Source organism: Lucilia cuprina, chromosome 6, assembly GCF_022045245.1.
Source record: "Lucilia cuprina isolate Lc7/37 chromosome 6, ASM2204524v1, whole genome shotgun sequence".
Classification (NCBI taxonomy): domain Eukaryota; kingdom Metazoa; phylum Arthropoda; class Insecta; order Diptera; family Calliphoridae; genus Lucilia; species Lucilia cuprina.
In genome coordinates this window covers 59,816,506-59,843,218 of record NC_060954.1, presented here as the reverse complement: position 1 = coordinate 59,843,218, position 26,713 = coordinate 59,816,506, and the positions used below count along the sequence as shown (strand labels likewise).

Sequence of the window (26,713 nt, the reverse complement as noted above, 5' to 3'; positions counted from 1 at the left end):
TTTTATAGTGCCCTGTGATGACAGCTTTAGTTTTGCTGAGTTGGGATCGTCTATATCTAAGAAATGGTTGGTGTGCTTCTTATCTTATTCTTTTCTTATACAAGTTGGCTATTAGTCTATCTTCTCTGAGAGAGAGTCTTTTGCATACTCTTTTAGAGTAATGGTTTATGTCCGAGTCGAGCAACTGCGAACCCGTAATTGCGTGTCCTCGTACCCATACGAGTACGATGTTAGAATGTCAAGCCATTCTATTTAAGGATGTCCGGTATTCCTGGACTATTCGTGATTAAAAGTTAGAGTTTTGAGGTTAACCTTATTTCTCTTATTTTACAAAAGTTTAAAAAAAATCAAAATTTTTGTGTCCTACATGACCTCTGGCCATCTCTACGTTAGACCCATGAGGTCCTAATTAAAATCTTAAACTCGACAATACTACAACCTTACGCATGTCATTTTTCATTAAAATTATCCCCCCGGGGCATGTTTTCTGAATTAAAGGCTCACATCTTGGTGTATTGTAATTCTAGGGTAAAGAGGTGCTACCAGTACCTCTAGTCTATAGGGGCTATAAGTTAATGATGTCAATTCACTCCTCGGATATTTCTTGGAATGATTTGACATAGGGTCAAACCCAGAAAACAACATAATGTGGTAGTACGGGTGGCCAATTGCCCGTAGGACTTGTCCTGGCTTATCAGTGGGTTAAGGAACCTTAACCCACCTTAACTTAGTAGCTGTGTTTTTAATGAGTTGTAGTTAAAAGACTGATGCACTGTGAAGTCTTTATTACGGGATAAGTTCGGTGCTGTTGCCGAATGACAACTGTTACGCTACAGGGGAGTGACTGTGGGACTTAGCGTTAGAAATGTGTTGGTGTTAAATGAGAATGATGCAGAATGAATGTAGGGCTATACGGGTCTTGTTAGCCCCTACACCTAGAGTTAGTGTGTCGGATGAATTAGAAGTATGTTGGGTTGAATGATAATGAATGAAAGGTATCTTATACAAGTGATAACATTGAATTTTTCTTGTCCAGGTATGTTCAGAGAAAACTTTGTTCATGTTAGAGATTTCACTAAAAAAATCTATTAAAAAATCGTTATTCGGAATAACAAATTTTATATTTAGCTAAAAGTTTTACGTATCACTGAAATTTTCCAGTTTTATGAACATAATATCAATCAGCGACATAATATCAATCTGCCGATTTTCACAAAAAATTTGAATTTTTTAAACTAAAAATTCGAAATTTTATATAAATTTAAAAACAAATTTTTGGAATTTTCAAAAAATTTCAAATTTTTTACAAAAATATGGAATTTTAATTAAAAATTTTAAATTTCATTAAAATTTTGTCATTTAGTGTAATTGTTTTTATCACCAATACATATGTACTTAAAAAACATAAAAATATCTTTAATACCAAAATACGTTCCACACTCGTAAAAGCCGAATTTTATTAGCCGAATAAAAACACACACACACACACTTTTTTGGGGGGTGTAGATTAGCAGCAAAATTTATTTATGATCGTGAGGGGACAAAAAGCCGCCACAAATAAAAGTGAAGTGAATGAACGAAACAAAACGAAGCGAGCGAACATTTCGAATCAGTATTAAGTATTGTTGAGTTGTAAATAAATAAAAAAATAATAATATTAAAAGCAATTAAATGATAAAAGTATAACAAAAACAATTTAAAAAAAGTTTATAAAATGCTACTACTTCAGTAGCAAAAAGTTCAGTAGCAAATTTAAACCACAACGGTGGCGGTCGGCAATTTAATCAATAACATACAACTCGAAGTTTTGTTTTCAAAATATATTTATTTAAATTAAAACGAAAGTAAAAAAAACAGGATCGGCATTAATATTACAAGGAAACTCTTAAGTGCATTTCTATTTAAAAAACTCAAATTTAAGAGAATTTGTTTTTTTTTTTTAATATTCTCTGTAAATTATAAACATTTAAAGAAATGTATGTTTAAAAAAGAAACTAACAAAAGAAATATAAACAAAAAGAGTGTATTTATTATATGTTGAGAAAGTATCTCAACGATTGTTGGTTGCACATAAGCCATCAACAACACATCTCACATCATTAGCACTAGCAGCAGCAGCAAAAGCAGAAGTATTTTAAACATCAAACCGGCAAGATCGTGATCTTAACGTAGCGCGTTATTTACAGCAAATTGTTAGTATTTACCGCTGTTTATTTTTATAATCATAAATTTTCAAAATAAAATATTCAAAAAGAAAAAAAAGTTTTGAAAAAATATTTAAAAAAAACAAGATTTTAGTGTTTCGTTTGACGAATTTTTTGCGGTCAATTTCTGGTCTCATATTTATTTCGGTGTCGGTGTATTATTTGTACCGAAAGTGTGTGTGTGTGTTTGTGCCAAACATTTAATTGCTGTTTTTGCCTCAGCTTGTTGTGTCGGTGTCGGAAAATTAGTCATGTTTTCTTAATGCAAGAAAATCTAAAAGAAATAAATTATTTTTGTAATAATTTAAAATTTAAGAAAAAAAAATTCAAAAAAAGGAAAATTATAACAAACGACCAATTAGTCTCGTTTGCAGCTAAAAGAACCAGTATTTGAATTTCAAAAAAAGAAACGTTAGTATTTTATTTAAATTAAACTATTAAATTTGCATAATTATGATTTGCTTTGATTAAAGTGCAAAATTCTCGTATAAGTTTTTATGCTGTTTTTTTTTTAATAACCTTTGAACGCTCTTTGTTTGCGGTTCAAAACATCTGTTGTAATGCAATTCAATTAAAACAGTCTAAACGAAAAGTATGTGTACAGTAAGAGGTTCGCAAATCTGGAATTTATAAAATCTAAAACATTTTTATCGGACTATTCGAAAACTTCTGTTTAATAGCCTCATCGATATCCCGCTTTTTATCTACTTTCTGAATTATAATTCTCTCGAAAATAGGTTTTTCTTTGTACCAATTTGTACGTAATTTAATGGAAGTAAATAATTCGCATTTTATATTTCAATATTAAAGAATTTTCTAAACCAAATATTATTGTTTGTTCCAATCAATGAATAGAAATGAAAACTTTTTCGGAATGAAACTATTTAGTTTGTTATACTAAAAAAAATGGCTAACTCACAAATATTATGGGTCCTTAAGACATGTATTTCTTCGGACTCTATCAACCTAACCTATCGGTGTACCTAGTACATGATCAAATAAGCTCTCATATCGAACTAAATTTCTTCTTCGATACCGTATGTCATCATCTGACAAAGGAAAATTACGATTAGTTTTACTCGATCAGATATCCGCTAATTCGACCCCGAACCGATTGAAGTGAAATTAACTTAAATCTAAAATAACTACGAATGTTTCAATGTTAGTTCCAATCGGTGATAAAGATTTTTTCGGAATGAAACTATTTCGTTTGTTATAACAAAACATTGGCCATTGGCTCACAAATATTTTGGGACCTTATAACAATCTAGAGCCTTCGAGACATGGCCTGTCGTCTATCTAAGCACGGTAGAGTCTAAAAGTGATTGAGTTGGAAAGTTCTACTGTTAAGATTTGTTTGGTATTGAAAATAAGCAATATCGGGACCTGATTTCAACAACTGATTCCCGAAATACAGTTTAAACAATGAACATTTTTTATATAAAGCAACAATTTTGATATGTAACCTGTATTTATACCATAAAGGATGCTGAACCTTACGACATATTTAACCATAGCCCTAATGATAAGTCCTATTCAAAAAACTACTTTCAGTAATATAGCGATGAAATTCTACTTAATGAAGTTTAATATAAACCAAAATCACTCTACAAAAACGTCATCTATATCGGCTAAGATTCTTTTAAAATAACAGGTTTTAAAAAATTCATAACTTCTAGAATTTCTATAGCGACCAATCCATATTCAAGCCTTTTTCAAATTCTTCTTCTTCGACAATCGTCCTTATAAACTTATTAAGATAAAACTCGACAAAAAACGATTCGTGGTGAAAAACTACAACATAACTTTTTTTTAAATCTGAAGAGATCGGTTCATAACAGACGCAAGAGCCTCTTCCTAAAACCCCAAATGCTCATATTAATATTGAAATATGATTTTGCACGAATCCTTTAAATAAGTAAATTGTATCCCAAAGTTCATAGAAAATAGATCCCTTGTTTTTAAGCTTTTTACATATTTATTCTCGAATCATATCACGGTATAAAGCCCCTTCATTTATAATAAAGAAATTGTGGTTTGAAAATATATTATGTATATTTGTTCAATAATTTCTTTGAATTTTTATTTATTATAAAATCATCCACTGCAGTTCAAGAAATATCCAATTGAAACGATTATCAAGAATTTAAATAAAATTTTACATTTTAAATCCTAAATTACTTAAGTTTATGATGCTAGTGCAATATACTTTAGTAAACAATTTTTGCTACATTTATGTACTACACAGCTTCACCTTTTGATCTTTCAGAAATTAATTATATTGAAAGTTTAAAAAATTGTTTTTCATGTCATCTATAGCTAGAAGTATATTAAGATAGATATAAGGTAATATAATAGTAAATGTTTAGACTAGTTCCTAGGGCTGTAAGAACTTGATTTGTAAAGAATTGAGGATAGTTGGAGAAAGCTGATCCAATCCTTAGTTTAATTTACTGAAAGTTTTCAAAACTTTCTTATCCATGACATCAAAAGAAAAGTAAATTTCTTTGACTTATTTTTCAACCGATATTGGAGATCTACAAAGTCGTCTTAAACTTGTTTAAGTTTTACAATAAATGCACCAGAAGATTTTACAACTCTGAGAGAAAAATTATTTAAACCATGAGAAAAAAGTACATGGTGTAGTGGCTCCTAGGGCTGTTTAGGATTAGGCTGATCCGATCCCCTGTTTAATTTCTTTTATTCTACGTCTTCAAAGAAAAGAAAATTTAAATCGTGTATCCAAACAAATTTGCTTGACTTATTTTTCAACCAATATTGGGCCAGTACAAAATCGAATAAAACTTGTTTTAGTTTAGCAATAAATGGACGAGATCTTCTTTTGAGAGAAGATTTTTGAACAGTGAGAAACTAAAACATGGTAAAGTAGTTCCTAGAGTAAAAAAAACTAATTTTGTAAAAAAAATGTAAGAGAATCGAAGAAAGCTGATCCGATCCTCAGTTTAATTTACCAAAAGTTTTTAATTCCTTTAATTCTACGTCTTCAAAAGATAATTAATGTTCCCCGAGATTGGGGAAGTGCAAAGTCCACAACAACTTGTTTGAGTTTTGCAGTAAATGAACGAGCAGATTTTAAAAATCTTAGAGAAAAACTGTTTAAAGAATGAGAAACAAAAACATGAAGGTTTATGGCTAATATTTTGTTGCACCAGCCTATTGATCGCACAAATAGTTTTTGCTTTTTTAGCACAACTCTTATCCCAAGTTGTACTAAAAATACTTTTGTTTTTTTTTATAAAATGTGTTGCAATTTAATTTTCATGTATTAATTTTAGTTTAGTCTCCCTCTCTAGTCGCTTAAAGTGATGTTAATTTTTATTTTTACTTTTAGCTTATTTTCTATTTTATAAAAAAAAGAAAAATGTTTAATATGTCTGTAATTATGAGTGACTTTTTAAAGAAGAAAATGTCATGCAAGGGGTTTTTCTTTTAATACTTTTTTTTAAATGCAAAAAATTATTATTGCTTTTTATTTAAAAATACTTTATTTTGACAAAAATATACATTTGTATATGAGTTTGTACATAAAACAACACACATGTGCTATTTTCAATTTGTTTAAACATTTGTGAGCTAAATTATTGTTATTTTTTTTTTGTTTGTGTGTGTTTTTTTCTTTTTGCCTTATTTTTATGGGCAAAATGTCGGACAGTTTTGTCAAAATATACAAGAAACCATTCGATACAATTTGAAAAGCGTAGGAAATATTTGTGTAACATTTATCGATCAGTTCAGATCAGTAATAATAAAATTCTTATTTATGCTTTTATTCCAATAAATGCAATAAAAACACAATTTAAAAAAATATTTAGAAAATTTTTAAAGACTTTTTTAATGTGTTTACTAAAACACTATGGGTAGAATTATGAAAATTTGAAAACATATTTTCATAACTAAAAAACTCAAATATTCTCATTTTACAACATATGTTTGCAGTAAAATGCAACCCTTTACAAACTCCCTAAAAAAATACGACTCTGTTTTTGTGATTTAATTTAAATATGTTTAAATATTTTTCTAGCATAACTACACTTAATGAATACTGATCTCAATTATTCAACAATTTCTTTTTTTCATAAAAAAATTTAAAAATAATATTTAATAACAGCAACAACACTACCACCCTCCCAGAAAAACAAACAAAAATATTCATTAAACTCATTGCATATTTATGCGATCACTGTCACTGATCAGAGAACACTCATAATAAACACTCATTTATTAATTAATCTTGTCAATTATAATGATCACATATATACAACAAATATTTATAACTGATAAATTTTTAAATTGGAAGGTGAACTATAAAATAAACTCATGTATTTATAATCATCAATGTTTTTTTTTGTCTTATTTTTCTGAAAATCAAGGAAAATGTTTATAAAATTGACACACTTTAATGGTTTCACAATCTCACTTTTGTTGCAGGTTAAAAAGTCACACACAACACACTTCACTGCCCACTTATATTTTCAACTCCTCCGCTTTCTTCTGTGTATAAGACGAAACTAGTATTTTTTACTCTTTCTCTTTTCTTAAAATTCTCTTATAAATATAATAAAAAAGAGCTATTAATATACATAATAAGATATCGGCTGAAAGAAGTTGTCACCCGCATGAAAAATATGCAATTTGTTTTATCATTAATTGTTTATTTATTCATAACTACACTTAAAAAAATATTTAGTGAAAAGTAATAGAAACTAAATTATTGTTTTAAAAAAATTTGTTTAAAATAGAGAGTAAATATTTGTTTAAAAAACAATTAAATTTCACTTTTTGTCTCTAGACCATTATAATTAGAAATGAACTAATTTATCTAATTTGTTTGTCTAGCAGTGTTTGTTCAATTATTTTGAAAATGGACATAAATATTAATGATCTTAAAGTAATACTCATTAGAATGAGACTTAAAGTTTACTTTGATTTTATTTTTAATGTTTAAAACATGCTATTTGCGTTAATATATTACTTTTTTTTAAGTGTACAATTAATAATCTGTATTTTTTTTTGTTTAATTCTTTTTATATTTGTTTCCTATAATATCTTCAAATGAAAATTAAGTGAATATTATTATAGAATGCAACTAGAATATTAAATGAAGACAATTTCTATGAAGCTGAAATCATTAGGGTTCGGAAACAAAGTCAACGCTAAGAATTTTATAAATCTACGTTGTGTAGTCTAGTCTATCGCCTAGCCTATAGTTAAGTCTATAGTCTAGTCTATAGTCTAGTCTATCGCCTAGCCTAAAGTCAAGTCTATCGCCTAGCCTAAAGTCAAGTCTATCGCCTAGCCTAAAGTCAAGTCTATCGCCTAGCCTATAGTCAAGTCTATAGTCTAGTCTATAGTCTAGTCTATAGTCTAGTCTATAGTCTAGTCTATAGTCTAGTCTATAGTCTAGTCTATAGTCTAGTCTATAGTCTAGTCTATAGTCTAGTCTATAGTCTAGTCTATAGTCTAGTCTATAGTCTAGTCTATAGTCTAGTCTATAGTCTAGTCTATAGTCTAGTCTATAGTCTATAGTCTAGTCTATGGTCTAGTCTATAGTCTAGTCTATAGTCTAGTCTATAGTCTAGTCTATAGTCTAGTCTATAGTCTAGTCTATAGTCTAGTCTATAGTCTAGTCTATAGTCTAGTCTATAGTCTAGTCTATAGTCTAGTCTATAGTCTAGTCTATAGTCTAGTCTATAGTCTAGTCTATAGTCTTAGTCTATAGTCTAGTCTATAGTCTAGTCTATAGTCTAGTCTATAGTCTAGTCTATAGTCTAGTCTATAGTCTAGTCTATAGTCTAGTCTATAGTCTAGTCTATAGTCTAGTCTATAGTCTAGTCTATAGTCTAGTCTATAGTCTAGTCTATAGTCTAGTCTATAGTCTAGTCTATAGTCTAGTCTATAGTCTAGTCTATAGTCTAGTCTATAGTCTAGTCTATAGTCTAGTCTATAGTCTAGTCTATAGTCTAGTCTATAGTCTAGTCTATAGTCTAGTCTATAGTCTAGTCTATAGTCTAGTCTATAGTCTAGTCTATAGTCTAGTCTATAGTCTAGTCTATAGTCTAGTCTATAGTCTAGTCTATAGTCTAGTCTATAGTCTAGTCTATAGTCTAGTCTATAGTCTAGTCTATAGTCTAGTCTATAGTCTAGTCTATAGTCTAGTCTATAGTCTAGTCTATAGTCTAGTCTATAGTCTAGTCTATAGTCTAGTCTATAGTCTAGTCTAGTCTATAGTCTAGTCTATAGTCTAGTCTATAGTCTAGTCTATAGTCTAGTCTATAGTCTAGTCTATAGTCTAGTCTATAGTCTAGTCTATAGTCTAGTCTATAGTCTAGTCTATAGTCTAGTCTATAGTCTAGTCTATAGTCTAGTCTATAGTCTAGTCTATAGTCTAGTCTATAGTCTAGTCTATAGTCTAGTCTATAGTCTAGTCTATAGTCTAGTCTATAGTCTAGTCTATAGTCTAGTCTATAGTCTAGTCTATAGTCTAGTCTATAGTCTAGTCTATAGTCTAGTCTATAGTCTAGTCTATAGTCTAGTGTATAGTCTAGTGTATAGTCTAGTCTATAGTCTAGTCTATAATCTAGTCTATAGTCTAGTCTATAGTCTAGTCTATAGTCTAGTCTATAGTCTAGTCTATAGTCCAGTCTATAGTCTAGTCTATAGTCCAGTCTATAGTCTAGTCTATAGTCTAGTCTATAGTCTAGTCTATAGTCTAGTCTATAGTCTAGTCTATAGTCTAGTCTATAGTCTAGTCTATAGTCTAGTCTATAGTCTAGTCTATAGTCTAGTCTATAGTCTAGTCTATAGTCTAGTCTATAGTCTAGTCTATAGTCTAGTCTATAGTCTAGTCTATAGTCTAGTCTATAGTCTAGTCTATAGTCTAGTCTATAGTCTAGTCTATAGTCTAGTCTATAGTCTAGTCTATAGACAAATCTATAGTCTAGTCTATAGTCTAGTCTATAGACTAGTCTATAGTCTAGTCTATAGACTAGTCTATAGTCTAGTCTATAGACAAATCTATAGTCTAGTCTATAGTCTAGTCTGTCTCTAGTCTTTATCTAACCTAATCTATAGGCTATAGTTAATTTTATAGTCCAGTCTATATTGTAGTCTATAATCTACTCTATAGTCTAATCTAGTCTAGTATATAATCTATTCTATAGTCTTGTCTATATATTCTAGTCTATAATCTATTCTATAGACTAATCAATAGTCTAGTCTATAGTCTATTCTGTAGTCTTGTCTACAGTTTAGCATAAAGTCTAGTCTATAGTCTAGTCCATAGTCTTTTTCTCTTTATAATTTCGTGTCAGTCTAATGTAAATTTAATGCATTTAATGCAATGAGTACAAATACAAAATAATTTAACACAAAAACATAAATAAACAATGTACACAACAGCATAAATATGTATGCATATGTATATGTATGTAGGTTGCATATCTTAGTTGTTTCCCAAGTCATTCATCCAAACCATAAACATTGATATTCCGTCACTCATTCACTCACTCACGGAAATGGTTCTTTATAGAGGAGTAATATATTTTTCTGGTTGTTGTGGTGACTGTTGCCTTGTGGAAAGACATAAAAAATACAATGAACTGATTATGCATGTTGTTTGTTGTTGTTGTTATTATATTTTGATATTAGCCAGAGGGAAAATTAAATGTTTTCTTTTTTTTTTTGTTATTAAGTTTTTTGTTGTGCTCTTTGTTGTGTTAGGTCTTCGTTTTTTGATTCAATATCGTTGACAAAATTGAAATGAATTTAATTCATTTAATTATATGATTTATATTTTTTATATAAGAGCTATAGAAGCAAAAGTAGTAAACTCTATTTCTTGTTTTTTAACTCCTATGGAGAGTGAATGAATTTCTTATTCAATATTTTAAGATATTCAAATTTTTATTATTTGAAAAGCTAAGTGAAGTGGAGATTGCTGCTTCTGCTTCTATACCTTTTGTTTATTTATGTTTGTATGGAATTTAGACAATTTCAACATGAAAGTGGAATGTATAAAATGATGGCGTTAAATTTTCATTTCATCTCTTTATTCTTTTGTTTTGTTCTTTTTTTTATATCTCAGTTGTTTTTTGTTGTGGTGTTTGAATCATAAAATTGTATAAAAGATATGATTTTAAATTTATTTATTTATGAATAATGATGGTCTTTAGTTGAGTATGTTTTGTGGTTGTCTTTAATATTAACGTTTTGACTTTTCTTCTTTTGATTCTTTTTTTGTTAGCTTTGTATTATTAACGGATCCAATATTTACCATATTGATTTATTTCTATTGTCATGTTGGTTTTCTTTTCTTTTTTTGTTTGTTGTGATTAATAATAGAGAAATACTTTCCATTTCATTTGATGACGAAAGAGTGGTCATCTATTGTGATATTTATGTGTATGTTCTAAGTTGTTTGAACGTGACAATGAATGTTTTATGGCAATGAACAGAATGCAAACTACAAGCGAAAAACTACTAATAAGATAAATAGATAGATAGATATATAGATAGATAGATAGATAGATAGATAGATAGATAGATAGATAGATAGATAGATAGATAGATAGATAGATAGATAGATAGATAGATAGATAGATAGATAGATAGACAGATAGATAGATAGATAGATAGATAGATAGATAGATAGATAGATAGATAGATAGATAGATAGATAGATAGATAGATAGATAGATAGACAGATAGATAGATAGATAGATAGATAGATAGATAGATAGATAGATAGATAGATAGATAGATAGATAGATAGATAGATAGATAGATAGATAGATAGATAGATAGATAGATAAAAAGATAGATAGATAGATAGATAGATAGATAGATAGATAGATAGATAGATAGATAGATAGATAGATAGATAAATAGATAGATAGATAGATAGATAGATAGATAGATAGATAGATAGATAGATAGATAGATAGATAGATAGATAGATAGATAGATAGATAGATAGATAGATAGATAGATAGATTGATAGACAGATAAATAGATAGATAGATAGATAGATAGATAGATAGATAGATAGATAGATAGATAGATAGATAGATAGATAGATAGATAGATAGATAGATAGATAGATAGACTACAAGCGAAAAACTACTAATAAGATAAATAGATAGATAGATATATAGATAGATAGATAGATAGATAGATAGATAGATAGATAGATAGATAGATAGATAGATAGATAGATAGATAGATAGATAGATAGATAGATAGATAGATAGATAGATAGACAGATAAATAGATAGATATATAGATAGATAGATAGATAGATAGATAGATAGATAGATAGATAGATAGATAGATAGATAGATAGATAGATAGATAGATAGATAGATAGATAGATAGATAGATAGATAGATAGATAGATAGATAGATAGAATAAATAGATAGATAGATAGATAGATAGATAGATAGATAGATAGATAGATAGATAGATAGATAGATAGATAGATAGATAGATAGATAGATAGATAGATAGATAGATAGATAGATAGATAGATAGATAGATAGATAGATAGATAGATAGATAGATAGATAGATAGATAGATAGATAGATAGATAGATTGATAGACAGATAAATAGATAGATAGATAGATAGATAGATAGATAGATAGATAGATAGATAGATAGATAGATATATAGATAGATAGATAGATAGATAGATAGATAGATAGATAGATAGATAGATAGATACATAGATAGATAGATAGATAGATAGATAGATAGATAGATAGATAGATAGATAGATAGATAGATAGATAGATAGATAGATAGATAGATAGATAGATACATAGATAGATAGATAGATAGATAGATAGATAGATAGATAGATAGATAGATAGATAGATAGATAGATAGATAGATAGATAGATAGATAGATAGATAGATAGATAGATAGATAGATAGATATATATATATATAGATATATAGATATACAGATAAACAGTCTATCTGTTAGAGAACTGATACTCTCGAAACTTGACTTTTAGAATATAAGCTTTTTTAATTTTTATTATTATTATTATTATTTATTATTTTTTTTTTGTTTATTTTATAATTTGTATATTTAATATGAATTAAAAATTTAATTTATGATTAGATTCGCCAAAACAAACCTTTATCGGTATAACTAGTTTGAATAAGCTCAATGTACGATTGGACCTCTTAAATATGTCTCAAGTATTGTTTAACTCAGATAATTTCATTTCTGATATTTTCTTTAGAATTATATTACTAATTAAGTGCTTCAATATCCTGTTTATAAATTGATTTATACAAATGTGTTATTTTTTACTTTATAACATGTTAATATTTTTTATTAAAAAACGTTTATTTTAAATAGTTAATAGTTATAAATAATGCACGTTTATTTCTCCAGACAAATTGGTAAACTAACACACATTTCAAAATTGTTAAATCTAACATTCGATTAAAAATTTCACTGCAAATCTTATCTAGAGTTAAATTCTTATAAAAAAAAAAGTGGCAGTTAGTCCCCTGGTTGCACAATTAATCTCAAATTAGATTAATATGAACAAAGATTAATCATAATGATATTTTATTTATTTTTTTATATATATTGTCTGGTTCAAGAGAAATTTTTTTCAAATCTAATCTTAATCGATTGCTAAAGTATTTTGTTAAATAATAAATAAAAATCCAAACAAAAGTCTACCAAAGGCCATCACATAACTATTTGACAGTTAAAAATCGTAAATCCCCTTTAGAATGTTTCTTTTTTCAACAAATCGTTTAATGACTTCGATGTCCCTGAAAAGAGTATTCGAAGGAAATAAATTGACTTTGTTTTTATTTACAACCTATTTTAAGGGTCTTATTTTTTTAGAAACATTTATAAAAAGTTTATAAAATAAATTTTTGATAAATTATTAAGAAAAAGACCTTTAATGTAAAAGGTCATTATAAACTTTTCAATTTTGAAAAAAAAACTTTCCAAAGACTTATCTTTAAAATTATTCAAATTTTATTAAAAAGAATTTATTACTTTGAAAAATGTTTTTGTTAAATTTCAAAAACTTTATATTTATTTCCAATTTTCCTAATAAAAGTAATTTGTTATTCATAACCATATAATCGCAATATACTATGTTTATGACTTCAATTAGATTAAATTATTTAATCGCAATTAATATAAGACTAAAGTCGAATTTTAATCAAATCAATCAAACATTGCAATCAAAAAAAAGACTCTATTGCACCAAACAAAAAATAATCTTTAAAATCGTTAAACATTAAAAAAGGTCCCATTTCTGAATTTTTACTTACTAAAAGATTTAAGTTGTTTCTAACCTCGTGGGGTATAAAAAAATACCCCAATAAACACTTGACGACCCATAGCAAACACTTCGAGGGTGTCAATACAGAGAGGTAGGTGTGGCTATATTTTTAGATACCTCATCATAAAATTGGCTTCTTATCAAACACTAAATTAATTAACTATACAATTATATTAATAATTTTATTGCTAATAACTTTGCAGCGGTTTTATACAAAAAGAACTTTGTTTATAAACTAAATTAAGAATTATAATCCCCCCTTAACATTTCTTTTGAAATTAAAATTAATTGCATTAATTTCTTATTCTATTTACAGCTAAACTCGTCACTTTCTTCCAATGATGAAATCCAAGTATGAGAATATGAAAATTATATACAACCGCAGTAAATTTGGTTGGTATTGGGCACCGGTGTTTATAGCATTTTGGTTTCTGCTCTTCTATCTGACTGTCATACCCAGTTTTCACTATATGCCCGATAGCCTTCTAATAGCCGAAGAGCCAAATAACCCAGGACGTTTTATAGGAGAACGTGCGGAAAATACTTTACTTAGACTAACGAAAATCGGTCCCAAAGTTGTGGGTAGTCCCGCCAATGAACAGTCAGTGGTGGCCTTTTTACTAGGAGAAATATCTCAAATACGCAATGAAGCTCGTTTGGATTTGTTCGATATTGAGGAGGACGTTCAAATAGCTTCGGGCAATTATGTTCTCTGGAAAATGGTCAATTGTTATCAGAGCATTCAAAATGTTGTGGTAAAGATTACACCAAAGAAGTCGAACAGCACTTTGCTTTACTGATTAATAGTCATTATGATACGGTTCCCGGTAGTTCGGGTGCTGGTGATGCTGGTATGATGATTGTTATTATGTTGGAAACTATAAGAGCTATTACCAAATATGAGACTGAATTAATGCATCCTGTTGTTTTTCTGTTCAATGGAGCCGAAGAGAATCCTTTGCAGGGTTCCCATGCCTTTATTACACAACATGATTGGGCGCAAAATGTTAAGTAAGTTTGTTGTGATTTCAAACTAAAGTATATAAATTATAGACTAGACTATGGACAAGACTATACACTAGACTAGACTATATACTAGATTATAGACAAGACTAGACTATAGACTAGACTATAGACTAGACTATAGACTAGACTATAGACTAGACTATAGACTAGACTATAGACTAGACTATAGACTAGACTATAGACTAGACTATAGACTAGACTATAGACTAGACAATGTAGACTAGACTATAGACTAGACTATAGACTAGACTATAGACTAGACTATAGACTAGACTATAGACTAGACTATAGACTAGACTATAGACTAGACTATAGACTAGACTATAGACTAGACTATAGACTAGACTATAGACTAGACTATAGACTATAGACTAGACTATAGACTAGACTATAGACTAGACTATAGACTAGACTATAGACTAGACTATAGACTAGACTATAGACTAGACTATAGACTAGACTATAGACTAGACTATAGACTAGACTATAGACTAGACTATAGACTAGACTATAGACTAGACTATAGACTAGACTATAGACTATAGACTATAGACTAGACTATAGACTAGACTATAGACTAGACTATAGACTAGACTATAGACTAGACTATAGACTAGACTATAGACTAGACTATAGACTAGACTATAGACTAGACTATAGACTAGACTATAGACTAGACTATAGACTAGACTATAGACTATCTATCTATCTATCTATCTATCTATCTATCTATCTATCTATCTATCTATCTATCTATCTATATATCTATCTATCTATTTATCTTATTAGTAGTTTTTCGCTTGTAGTTTGCATTCTGTTCATTGCCATAAAACATTCATTGTCACGTTCAAACAACTTAGAACATACACATAAATATCACAATAGATGACCACTCTTTCGTCATCAAATGAAATGGAAAGTATTTCTCTATTATTAATCACAACAAACAAAAAAAGAAAAGAAAACCAACATGACAATAGAAATAAATCAATATGGTAAATATTGGATCCGTTAATAATACAAAGCTAACAAAAAAAGAATCAAAAGAAGAAAAGTCAAAACGTTAATATTAAAGACAACCACAAAACATACTCAACTAAAGACCATCATTATTCATAAATAAATAAATTTAAAATCATATCTTTTATACAATTTTATGATTCAAACACCACAACAAAAAACAACTGAGATATAAAAAAAAGAACAAAACAAAAGAATAAAGAGATGAAATGAAAATTTAACGCCATCATTTTATACATTCCACTTTCATGTTGAAATTGTCTAAATTCCATACAAACATAAATAAACAAAAGGTATAGAAGCAGAAGCAGCAATCTCCACTTCACTTAGCTTTTCAAATAATAAAAATTTGAATATCTTAAAATATTGAATAAGAAATTCATTCACTCTCCATAGGAGTTAAAAAACAAGAAATAGAGTTTACTACTTTTGCTTCTATAGCTCTTATATAAAAAATATAAAATCATATAATTAAATGAATTAAATTCATTTCAATTTTGTCAACGATATTGAATCAAAAAACGAAGACCTAACACAACAAAGAGCACAACAAAAAACTTAATAACAAAAAAAAAAAGAAAACATTTAATTTTCCCTCTGGCTAATATCAAAATATAATAACAACAACAACAAACAACATGCATAATCAGTTCATTGTATTTTTTATGTCTTTTCCACAAGGCAACAGTCACCACAACAACCAGAAAAATATATTACTCCTCTATAAAGAACCATTTCCGTGAGTGAGTGAATGAGTGACGGAATATCAATGTTTATGGTTTGGATGAATGACTTGGGAAACAACTAAGATATGCAACCTACATACATATACATATGCATACATATTTATGCTGTTGTGTACATTGTTTATTTATGTTTTTGTGTTAAATTATTTTGTATTTGTACTCATTGCATTAAATGCATTAAATTTACATTAGACTGACACGAAATTATAAAGAGAAAAAGACTATGGACTAGACTATAGACTAGACTTTATGCTAAACTGTAGACAAGACTACAGAATAGACTATAGACTAGACTATTGATTAGTCTATAGAATAGATTATAGACTAGAATATATAGACAAGACTATAGAATAGATTATATACTAGACTAGATTAGACTATAGAGTAGATTATAGACTACAATATAGACTGGACTATAAAATTAACTATAGCCTATAGATTAGGTTAGATAAAGACTAGAGACAGACTAGACTATAGACTAGACTATAGATTTGTCTATAGACTAGACTATAGACTAGTCTATAGACTAGACTATAGACTAGTCTATAGACTAGACTATAGACTAGACTATAGATTTGTCTATAGACTAGACTATAGACTAGACTATAGACTAGACTATAGACTAGACTATAGACTAGACTATAGACTAGACTATAGACTAGACTATAGACTAGACTATAGACTAGACTATAGACTAGACTATAGACTAGACTATAGACTAGACTATAGACTAGACTATAGACTAGACTATAGACTAGACTATAGACTAGACTATAGACTAGACTATAGACTGGACTATAGACTAGACTATGGACTATAGTATAGACTAGACTATGGACTATAGTAAAGACTAGACTATGGACTATAGTAAAGACTAGACTATGGACTATAGTATAGACTAAACTATAGACTAGATTATAGACAAGACTATAGACTAGACTATAGGCTTTTCATAAAAGTTTATAAACTGCTTCTAACATAATTCAATATTGTTTATTTGCCAGAGCTGTTATTAATTTAGATTCAGCTGGCTCTGGTGGTCGGGAAATTCTATTTCAATCTGGTCCCGATCATCCTTGGCTTATGAAGGTAACTAAACATTACTTATAAAGTAAAATTTTCAATTTAATAAATTTCCCCTTATTTATTCTATCAGTATTATGGCGCCAATATTGTACACCCTTATGCCTCAACTATAGGTGAAGAATTATTTCAAAATGGTTTTGTACCCTCCGAAACAGATTATAGAATTTTCCGTGATTTCGGCAATATACCCGGCTTAGATATGGCACATACATACAATGGTTTTGTCTATCACACAAAATATGATCGTTTTAATGCTATACCTAGAAAAACCTATCAATCGACTGGTGATAATGTTTTGGCTTTGGTGAAAGCTTTGGCAAATGCTCCTGAGTTAGAGGATCCTGCAGTAAGTATTGGAATTATTAAATTGATGAAACAAAAAAGTTTTAATGTTCCGTTTTTATTTTGTTTTATTACAAAACAGAAACATGCAGAGGGTCATATGGTTTTCTATGATGTACTGGGCTGGTTTATTGTTTACTATTCCGAGCAGACTGGTCTTATTATCAATATTGTATTGTGTGTTTTGTTTATTATTACTTTATTGGCCTATATATGGAATATGGCTCATCACACGGGCATGTTTAGACGTCGTATATTTACTAAATTTGGCATACTATTTGCTATCCAGCTATCGGCCGTAGTGCTTACCATTTTGGTTAGCATATTCATAGCTTGGTTTTTGGATGCTATTGGCTTATCGATGACATGGTTTAAACAAACATGGATTGTTTTCGGTTTATATTTTTGTCCCATATTCTTTATTTTGGGCATTTTGCCAGCCATTTATTTGGGTTACACCAAAGAACATGGCTTGCCCTTGGCCTATGCTTTGCAACTGCTGATGCATGCCCATTGTTTAATATTGACCATAATAGCCGTGATCATGATCTCATTCGGTATACGTTCAGCGTTTTTGATAACGTTGAGCATTGGCTTCTATACGTTATCAGTGATCTTGAATATTGCTACTTGTTTCCATAAGAAAAGTAAGTGTTTTAAAATTGTTATTTGTTTTTATAGTAAAATAACTTGTGGGTTTTCTCTGTTTATAGATTTCCTTTGGCTTATACCTCATTGTATTTGCCAGATCTTTCCATTCCTTTTGTATACCTATTTCTGTTATGCTTTCTATGTGATTTTCATACCCATGCAGGGTCGTGATGGTGCCAATTCGAATCCTGAACTATTAATTGGTGGTTTTACTATGTTAATTTGTTTGTTATTTGCACCCTTCTTGGTAAGTTTTAAAAAGTTTTGAGTTCAATGTTTAGATGCTAGTTTGATTTGTTGTTGTTTTTTCTTAATATAGGTTCCCTTGCTGTGCCTGTTCCGCAAATCAAAAACTATTATTTCTCTATTCGCTGCAATTTGCCTGATATTCATTATTTTGGCGGCTACTCCGGTTGGTTTTCCCTATGCCGAAAAAGATGCTCCACAAAGATTTTATGCAGTGGTAAGTATTTAAACGAAAATGCTTATATTTTGAAGCTACATTGTAAAGTACCTACTTTTAGCACACTACACGCACTTTCCATGAGGGAGATCCAGCCATGACAGTACGTCGTAATGATTCTGGCTATTATGTTGTACCCGTTGATCGTCGACCACATACTATAGATTTCATGTTTAAAAATCAAAATCTCGAAAAATCTGGCAAAGCCGATTGTGATACCGAATTAATGTGTGGCTATCCTATTTACAGTAGCAGATGGTTGGGTTGGAAGTAAGTAAACCATTGATGTATTATCTAAACACTTACTTAAGAGCAATGTATCTTTTACAGAGAACAAAGTTTCTTTATACCGGCCCCAGCTCCCGCTCCAGGTGGTTGGCCTAGAATGCAAATAATATCGAAGAGGCAGACTACCTCAAGAAATGTTTTATTTACCTTGGAAATCTCGGGACCCGATCATATGAGCATGTTTATAGAACCTTTAAAAGATACCAGATTGGTGGACTGGTCATTTACCAAAATTCCTATAGATGAGAAATTTGAGCCACCTTATTTTGTTTATTTCTCTTATGCTTTAGATCCCACTCCCTTGAGATTTAATTTAGAATTTGAGGTATGTTTCCGAAATTTAAAAAAAAGAACAATTTAATGTAATGTGTGTGTGTGTGTATTTTTTATATTCACAGCGTGAAAGTGCCGACTGGTCGGGTGCCACATTCGATATTGCCATTATAGGCCATAAGATTCATGATGAAATCTATAATACTCAAGATTTTAGATCATTCTTAGCCTCTTTCCCCGCCTGGGCTTATGTAAGCTCTTGGACGAGTTCTTTCGAAAGTTGGAGATTATAAACTTAAATAAGTTAAGTTTAAAGTAAAACAACTCCCACTTAGCTTTAGTTATATATTTATTTAGTGATTTATCTGTTGCCACTGAAAATGAACAAAGTGTTTAGAACAATGAACGAACGAAAAACAAAACAGAGATTTACTCTTACAGCAACATTGTCCTTTACACCTTTTAATTGTAATAAAAAAAGAAAAACAAAAAAATATGTATGTATATGAACGTATTTATGTATGTAGTCCTTAAGAAAGCTCATTTAATTAGTTTTTAATATAATTTACCTAAAAAAAACCTACACAACGAATTGATTAAAAAAAACAACATTTTAAATTAAAATATAATAAATTTTTTTTATTTTAAATTAAAATAAATTATAATAGTTTCATCATTATTAAAATTGCCAACTTTCATAGGAGGCCGCCCAATTAGTGGGATATGTCCATTCTGGAAATGTTTCCAGAAACTCTCGATATTCTTTAGTATAAGTGTGAGTATGATAAAGAAAATGAGCACCCACAGCCAAACGTAAATAGGGACCTTCTACTTGTGTAGACGAATGCTAAAAATACATCATAAAAAATTGTTTAAGTTTATTAAGCTTTTTTGTTAAAACTCTTAACTAACCTCTATTTCAAGCCAAAACTTTAGGGGCGTATCATCCATAGAATAAACATGATAGATAAAATAGGGTGTTTTATAGTTCTCATTTAAAGGTGTTCTATCAAATGACCAATTTGTTACATTAACACTGGCCAAAGGATCCACATAGATGACAATTCTATCGGCAGCTTTTAAGCTAAAATCATAACGTATTTTATTGTTTGGCTTATAGACTTTGCCTGTAAGTTTCAGTTCGGTGGGAATGACTAGATTGGGACGTGCAGCTGGTATCCACATTGTTGAATTTCTGAAAAGTAGGGAAAATTAAGGAAATTTTATTCAATATTACCCAGGCCAACAAATTTTTAAACCAAAGTATGAAGATTCACTAAATCCAATCTCAGAATTTCCCTAACACATCAGTTTTTCGATATAAGGGCTCTTAACTACTTTTCGGTTTAGCAATTAACTAGTTTAATGGATTAATCTGCAGTTTTCTGACAAGCCAATTGACTTATCCTTAATCTATTGAATACTCTCTGAATTTGTTCAGTAACTAGTCTATGGCCAAATCTAGTTACTAGTACATATACTTAACTAGTAACTAGAGTCTTGTTGTTTCGTGTTAAAACAACTATGGGCTTCTCATTCCCCAAAGTTCTGATTAAGGCAGGTTTCTTACTACTCAGTTAAACTAGGTTTAAATTGCTATTAAATTAAACTCGGAGCAAATTTAGGCGAACTTTAACCGATGATTCTGTTTTTCAGTTATGGATTTAAGATCAGTTAGCATTGCCAACTTTTCAGTCAAAAACATAAACAATGAACAGCTGTTTTTAGCATCGAGCATCTGTAACTCTCGCATCGAGAAGTTTCTCGATGCGAGAGTTACAGAAACGAGGCACAGGTTAAACCAAAGAATGAAGATTATCTTTATCAGAAAAACCCGCCCTAAGAAATACAAATACTCAATATAATTCCATTTCTATTCCAAATAGAATTCTGTGATAGACCTGTTAATAATAAATCTAAGGAACTAGATCCTTTATACTCACTTCCAATCCATCCATCTAGAACTGTACAATGGCAAACCACAAAATACTTCCTGCTCACACTCAGCTTTTATCCAAGAGCTGGGTAAGGCATTTTGGAAAGTAGTATCGTCTAAACTATTTGGTCTAGTATCTACCGGTTGAATATAAAAGCCCGTATCATTTTTAATCACCCTACCATCATAGTCGTGAATAACACGTTCGGTATGCTAAAATATTTAAAATTTTTTTAAATTAAATCTAAAAATGTTAAAATATATATAACCAACCAAAACATAAAATCTTTGAGGAGCCACATCTTTCTTATAGGGAAATCCGGCGGGTGTGGCAGCAATAATAATAAATATTATAGTTAAAACACCAAATATAGAAATTAAAGATTTTGATTTATGGAATTTATGTAAAATTGGCAGCTGAAAAGAAAGTTTTGAATTCAACTCAAATTTTGTAAAAAAAAGTTAAATAAAACTTACTATAAAACCAGCAAAATGTATGGTGAATATCGCCACAAATAAGGAGATTAAAATTTCGGGTTTATTTTCAGGACCATCACGACCCTGCATGGGTATAAAGGTGTTCAGAAATACAAAGGCCAAATAGGTATAAAACCAAAAAGGCATAACTTGACACACCAAATGCAAGGCTATATAATAGCATTCTAAAAATATTGAAACATGATTAAACAAAATAAATAATGTAAAATGTTAATAACTTACTAGTGGTAAATCTGGATATTAACATATTTAACAAAACCGAACTGGTATAGAAAAATATAGCTATCATAGGGAAGAATGAAGATCTAATGCCCATACTAGTCATAATTATACAAATAATAACCAATAAAATGCAGTGAGCATGCATAAAACAGGTTATAGTATCATTAATACCCAAAGGGGACTGAAAAAATAGTTAATGTTTTATTAAAGGAAATAATAATTTATCAATTTTAATTACGACTTACCGTTTCCTTAGACCATTGTATAAAAATACCTGGTATTATTGTCATAGCAAAGAACATAGGACAAAAGTATAGACCAAATATTAACCATTCCTCCGAATACCAGGTTTGTGTTAAACCCAAAGCATCCATTATCACCGCAATGAGTAAAGTCAAACCAATGGCAACAAAACATGTTACAACTTGTACACAAAATATTTGCAGAAATTTTACAAAAACCGATTTACAATCACCATCACCAACTTTTTTCTCCACTCTGGCCATTAAGTATACCGAAATGCCCATAAATATTAAGGCACAACAGCAAACTACACTGTTTATAGCAATACCAGTAGGTTCGGTATAGCTAATCAAAAACCAACCCAAAAAATCATAATACACAGCATGACCCTCAGCATGTTGCTCAGGATTTCTTAACTCCTCAGCATTGGCTAGAGCCCAGGTTAGAGCTAAAACATTGTCTCCAGTTGTTTGATAAGTGCCTCTTTGTAGATTTTGAAAATTATCATATTTGGTGTGATATATATAACCATTATAAGCATGAGCCATATCTAGACCGGGCACTCCACCATAATCTCTAAAGATGCGAAAATCCGTATCCGAGGGCACAAAATTATTTTGAAATAATTCCTCTGCTATGGTGGTGGCATAAGGATGTTTGGCAGCATTTTGATAATACTAGAAAAATATAAAAAAAATATTATTAAAAATCTAAGTTAAAATATAAAAATTTCCTAAAACAAACTATTTTTAGTTCAATTACTAATTAAACATGTATTTAATTCCATTAAAATCACGTTTAACCTAGTTATTTTCGTTAATATTATAAATTTTCCATATAAAACGATTGATATTCCTATTTGTCTAAAATAACCACATCTGGCAACACTTCCTATTGCTAGTTTGCTAAATAGTAACGGTACTCTAATCTGTCACTCTCTCTCTGTTGTTTTGTTTATTATTTGTTTTCGTTTATTAGTTATTAGCCGGTTACTACTTTTCGTGCGTGCATAGCGTGGTTGTTTGTCAAAATTAATAAATTAACAATAGAAAAAGTGTTTTAATTTAAACAAAAACATTATAAACCTATTAATAAATGCTAAATTAATAAAATTAATGTGTTATATTAAAAAATATCTGTAAAAATCTCAAATAAATTGCAAAAGTAATTTGTGTTTTTTTATGCTGAAAACTTTGCTGGCCATAGTATTGTTATTGTGTTTTTCCAAGTATTTTTTGTGTTGTTGTTATTGTTTTGTTGAGCTCTAGTGAAGTAAAACAATTGTTTTTGTTTATAAATGTCAAAAAAAACAAAAATAAATTGCAAAAGAAATAAAGATTTTTTCATGTAAAATTTGTTAGCTATTCTTTGTTGTTGTTCATTAACAAGTATTTTTAATTGTTGTTATTGTTGTGTTTGCCTTATTGATGCAAAAACAATTGTTTTTATTTGTGAATGCAGAAAAAAGTGTTGGAAAGTGTTTTTTTAATATAAAAAGCAGGAAATAAAATTTTCCGGGATAATTTGTTTAAATATAAGAGAAGACATTTTCAATAACTTAAATTGTTAATCAAATGAATGTAACATACATATAAATTTGTTTTTGGTAAGTTTTTCTAAGAAATTTTTAATTTAAATACATACCTTTACTAACCAGGGATGGTTGGGACCAGTTTGAAAAAGTACTTCTCTACCGCCACCTCCAGTGGAATCCAAATTGATTAAAGCTCTAAAAAGATAAAAAATTTTAATAATAAACACACTGCCAGTTCCATTATGTTAAGATTCGTTCTAACAAGTCCTGGAATATGAAAAAAAAACAAGATTTTTGTTTGACGAGTTAGGGCGGGTTTTACAGATAAATTTAATCTACATTTTTTGTTTAAACCTAGTTTAATATATGTTTCGTGTTTTTCAGTTATCAGTAAAGTTACTTATTATCTTAGTTTAACTGAGTGTATGTGGCCAATTAAACTCAAGTTATAAGTTAGAAAACACAATTAACAAAAACAATAAAACAATGATTTCGGAAGAACAAAAACTTAATATTTTAAATAAATTGCAATTTTCTGATTTGTTTTGTTTTATTTATTATTGTTTTAAATGTTTATTTAACATTTCTCCAAAATTTTTACAAAAGTATTGTTTGCAAAAAACAGCTGTTCATTGCTTATGTTTTTGAGTGAAAACTTGGCAATACTAACAAAGTTAACTGAGCTTAAATCAAAAACTAAAAAACACAATCATCGGTTAAAGTCCGCCTAAATTTGTTCGGAGTTTAATCTAACAGCAAGTTAAGCCTAGTTTAACTGAGTAGTAAGAAACCCGCCCTCATTTAAGTAATGGCGAAATCATTGGATCCAATGATGCATTGTGGTTCTGTTTACACTCATTCAAGATCCAATGATTTTTATTTGACATGTTCTATAAGTAATGGCGAAATCACTCGAACCATGGATGCTATTAAAAAATATTCGGTTTGCACTAGTTTTTTTTTTTTAATTCTAAAATTTGAGTTATTGCATTAAATTTGTGATTTTTGCATTAATATCATTTTATTCAAAAACTAAAACAGCTTTTTACGTTTGCAAATTTTATTTAAAATCTAATCTTCCGATTCGGTTAATTTTAACACCGAAAAGTTTTTATCGTTAAAGACATATGGATATCAACATATTGATGATTATTAAAGTCTAATCAAATTAATCTCTTCCCACGATTGACATATATTTTCTATCTAACACAAATTTCACAAATATGTAGTATGTTTTACTTACTTGCAATATGGCGCCCATTTATGTTGTGTTATAAAACCATGAGCTGCTAACAAATTACTCTCTTCAGCACCATTTAAGAGAAAAACCACAGGATTTTTAAGTTCCTTTTCCGAAATCGATATAACCCTTAAAGTTTCTAACATTACCACAATCATAACGCCAGCATCGGCTGCCGCCGGTGAACCAACTTCCGAATCAAAATGTGAATTAACCAATAAATATGAATCACTTGGAGAATTTTTCGCTGATATCTTAACAATAACATTTGAGACATTATGATAACTGGTAGCCATACCCCACAGCATAAATGAGCCCGAAGAGTGTTGTACATCAACCTCTATATCGTAAAGATCTTTACGGGAAGCAGCTTTAATTTTCTCAATTTCTTTAAGTAAAAAATTAACAGCATGTACTTCATTTTCCACAGTACCGGTAAGTTTAACACCAATCGACGATAAACCCAACAGCTGGATTTGTGCTCTTTCACCCACAAACTCATCGGGGTGGCGAGATTCATCGCGTATTAAAATTGTTTTGGGATAAGAATAAAAACTCGGTATGGCAGCCACATAGAAGAGTAAATACCAGGCCACACAAAATATCGGAGCACAATACCATGGAAATTTTTTATGTTTTTTTATTTGAGCGGGATTCGGATTTAATTCAAACGATTTACTGGTCATTTTTAATATGTTTTCTATTTAGAACTTCTGTTCTGAAGTTCTATATGTTTGCTACTAATTTAACAAAAAACGTTAAAAGTATAATTAAACCCTCGACAAGAATACAAAACATTACGAATATGATCTTATCAGTTAACCATACAGTATCAGAAATATGATTAAACTTATTAAAATAACGAAGTTTATATTTAATACATTTATAACAATAAAAAAAGGTTATTTGATTAAAAATGAACAAAAGATTAACCCAATAGTAGGGTATGTACATACATATGTATTGTTATAATCTAAAATGTTAATGATTGTTATAAAAATATGTTTGTTGTTTACGGGGATTAATTAGGACACTAATAGGTACATATGTTTCATTATGTTGGACTGAAACTATTTTTTTTTTTTTTATAGTTTAAAAGTCAAGAAAATTGCAATAAACGTGCACTTCGGAAATGTAGATAATAAATGTAGAAATCAAGATTTTAAATATATAAAAATATATATATTTTTTCAAAATTTCCCCCGTCATTTGCCTATGTATGTATATCGACAGATAGTAACATTTTAAATATGTTCAATATTCTGAATAATCTTTAGTTTTTTCTGGAATTTTGCTCATATTTTTCATTATGTATGGACCGATTTTGCTGATTTTAAATAGAAATCTTCTTCAAAGCCTTTTTGATGGAACTATTAAAGATTTTGGATCTGAATATGTCTGAGGAGTTCTTGAACATGATTTCATGAAACATTTAAACGGATATATAGATTATTCAAGATTTAGAATCAGAAGATATAAAAGATGTTCAGAAACAGATATAAAAGATGTTCAGAAACAGACTTAAATAGTTTCCTATCTCTAAGACAACAGAATGTCAAGTTTACATCTTGTTTAATTCCTGATCTTTATCTATTA

The 26,713-nt window shown here is 29.3% G+C and overlaps 2 protein-coding genes across 2 annotated transcripts; one reads left to right on the top strand and one right to left on the bottom strand.

The window, feature by feature from the left end:
- Positions 1–1,740: 1,740 nt before the first annotated feature.
- On the top strand, positions 1,741–19,938 carry LOC111691253 (endoplasmic reticulum metallopeptidase 1). Its single transcript, XM_023453911.2, is given in 11 exon segments — positions 1,741–2,615; positions 13,866–14,335; positions 14,338–14,560; positions 17,346–17,430; positions 17,498–17,773; positions 17,852–18,416; positions 18,483–18,667; positions 18,740–18,883; positions 18,945–19,153; positions 19,214–19,496; positions 19,570–19,938. Coding segments are annotated over 10 exon segments (2,586 nt in total). The 5' UTR covers positions 1,741–2,615; positions 13,866–13,887; the 3' UTR covers positions 19,738–19,938.
- Positions 19,939–20,008: 70 nt separating this feature from the next.
- Positions 20,009–25,876, bottom strand: LOC111691260 (endoplasmic reticulum metallopeptidase 1). Its single transcript, XM_023453923.2, has 9 exons — positions 25,121–25,876; positions 23,988–24,072; positions 22,346–23,020; positions 22,101–22,281; positions 21,858–22,042; positions 21,654–21,797; positions 21,388–21,593; positions 20,357–20,639; positions 20,009–20,291 (listed from the first exon to the last, which is right to left on the bottom strand). Exons 1-9 carry the CDS (start codon positions 25,801–25,803, stop codon positions 20,124–20,126), a joined length of 2,610 nt encoding a protein of 869 aa, XP_023309691.2. The 5' UTR covers positions 25,804–25,876; the 3' UTR covers positions 20,009–20,123.
- Positions 25,877–26,713: the final 837 nt, after the last annotated feature.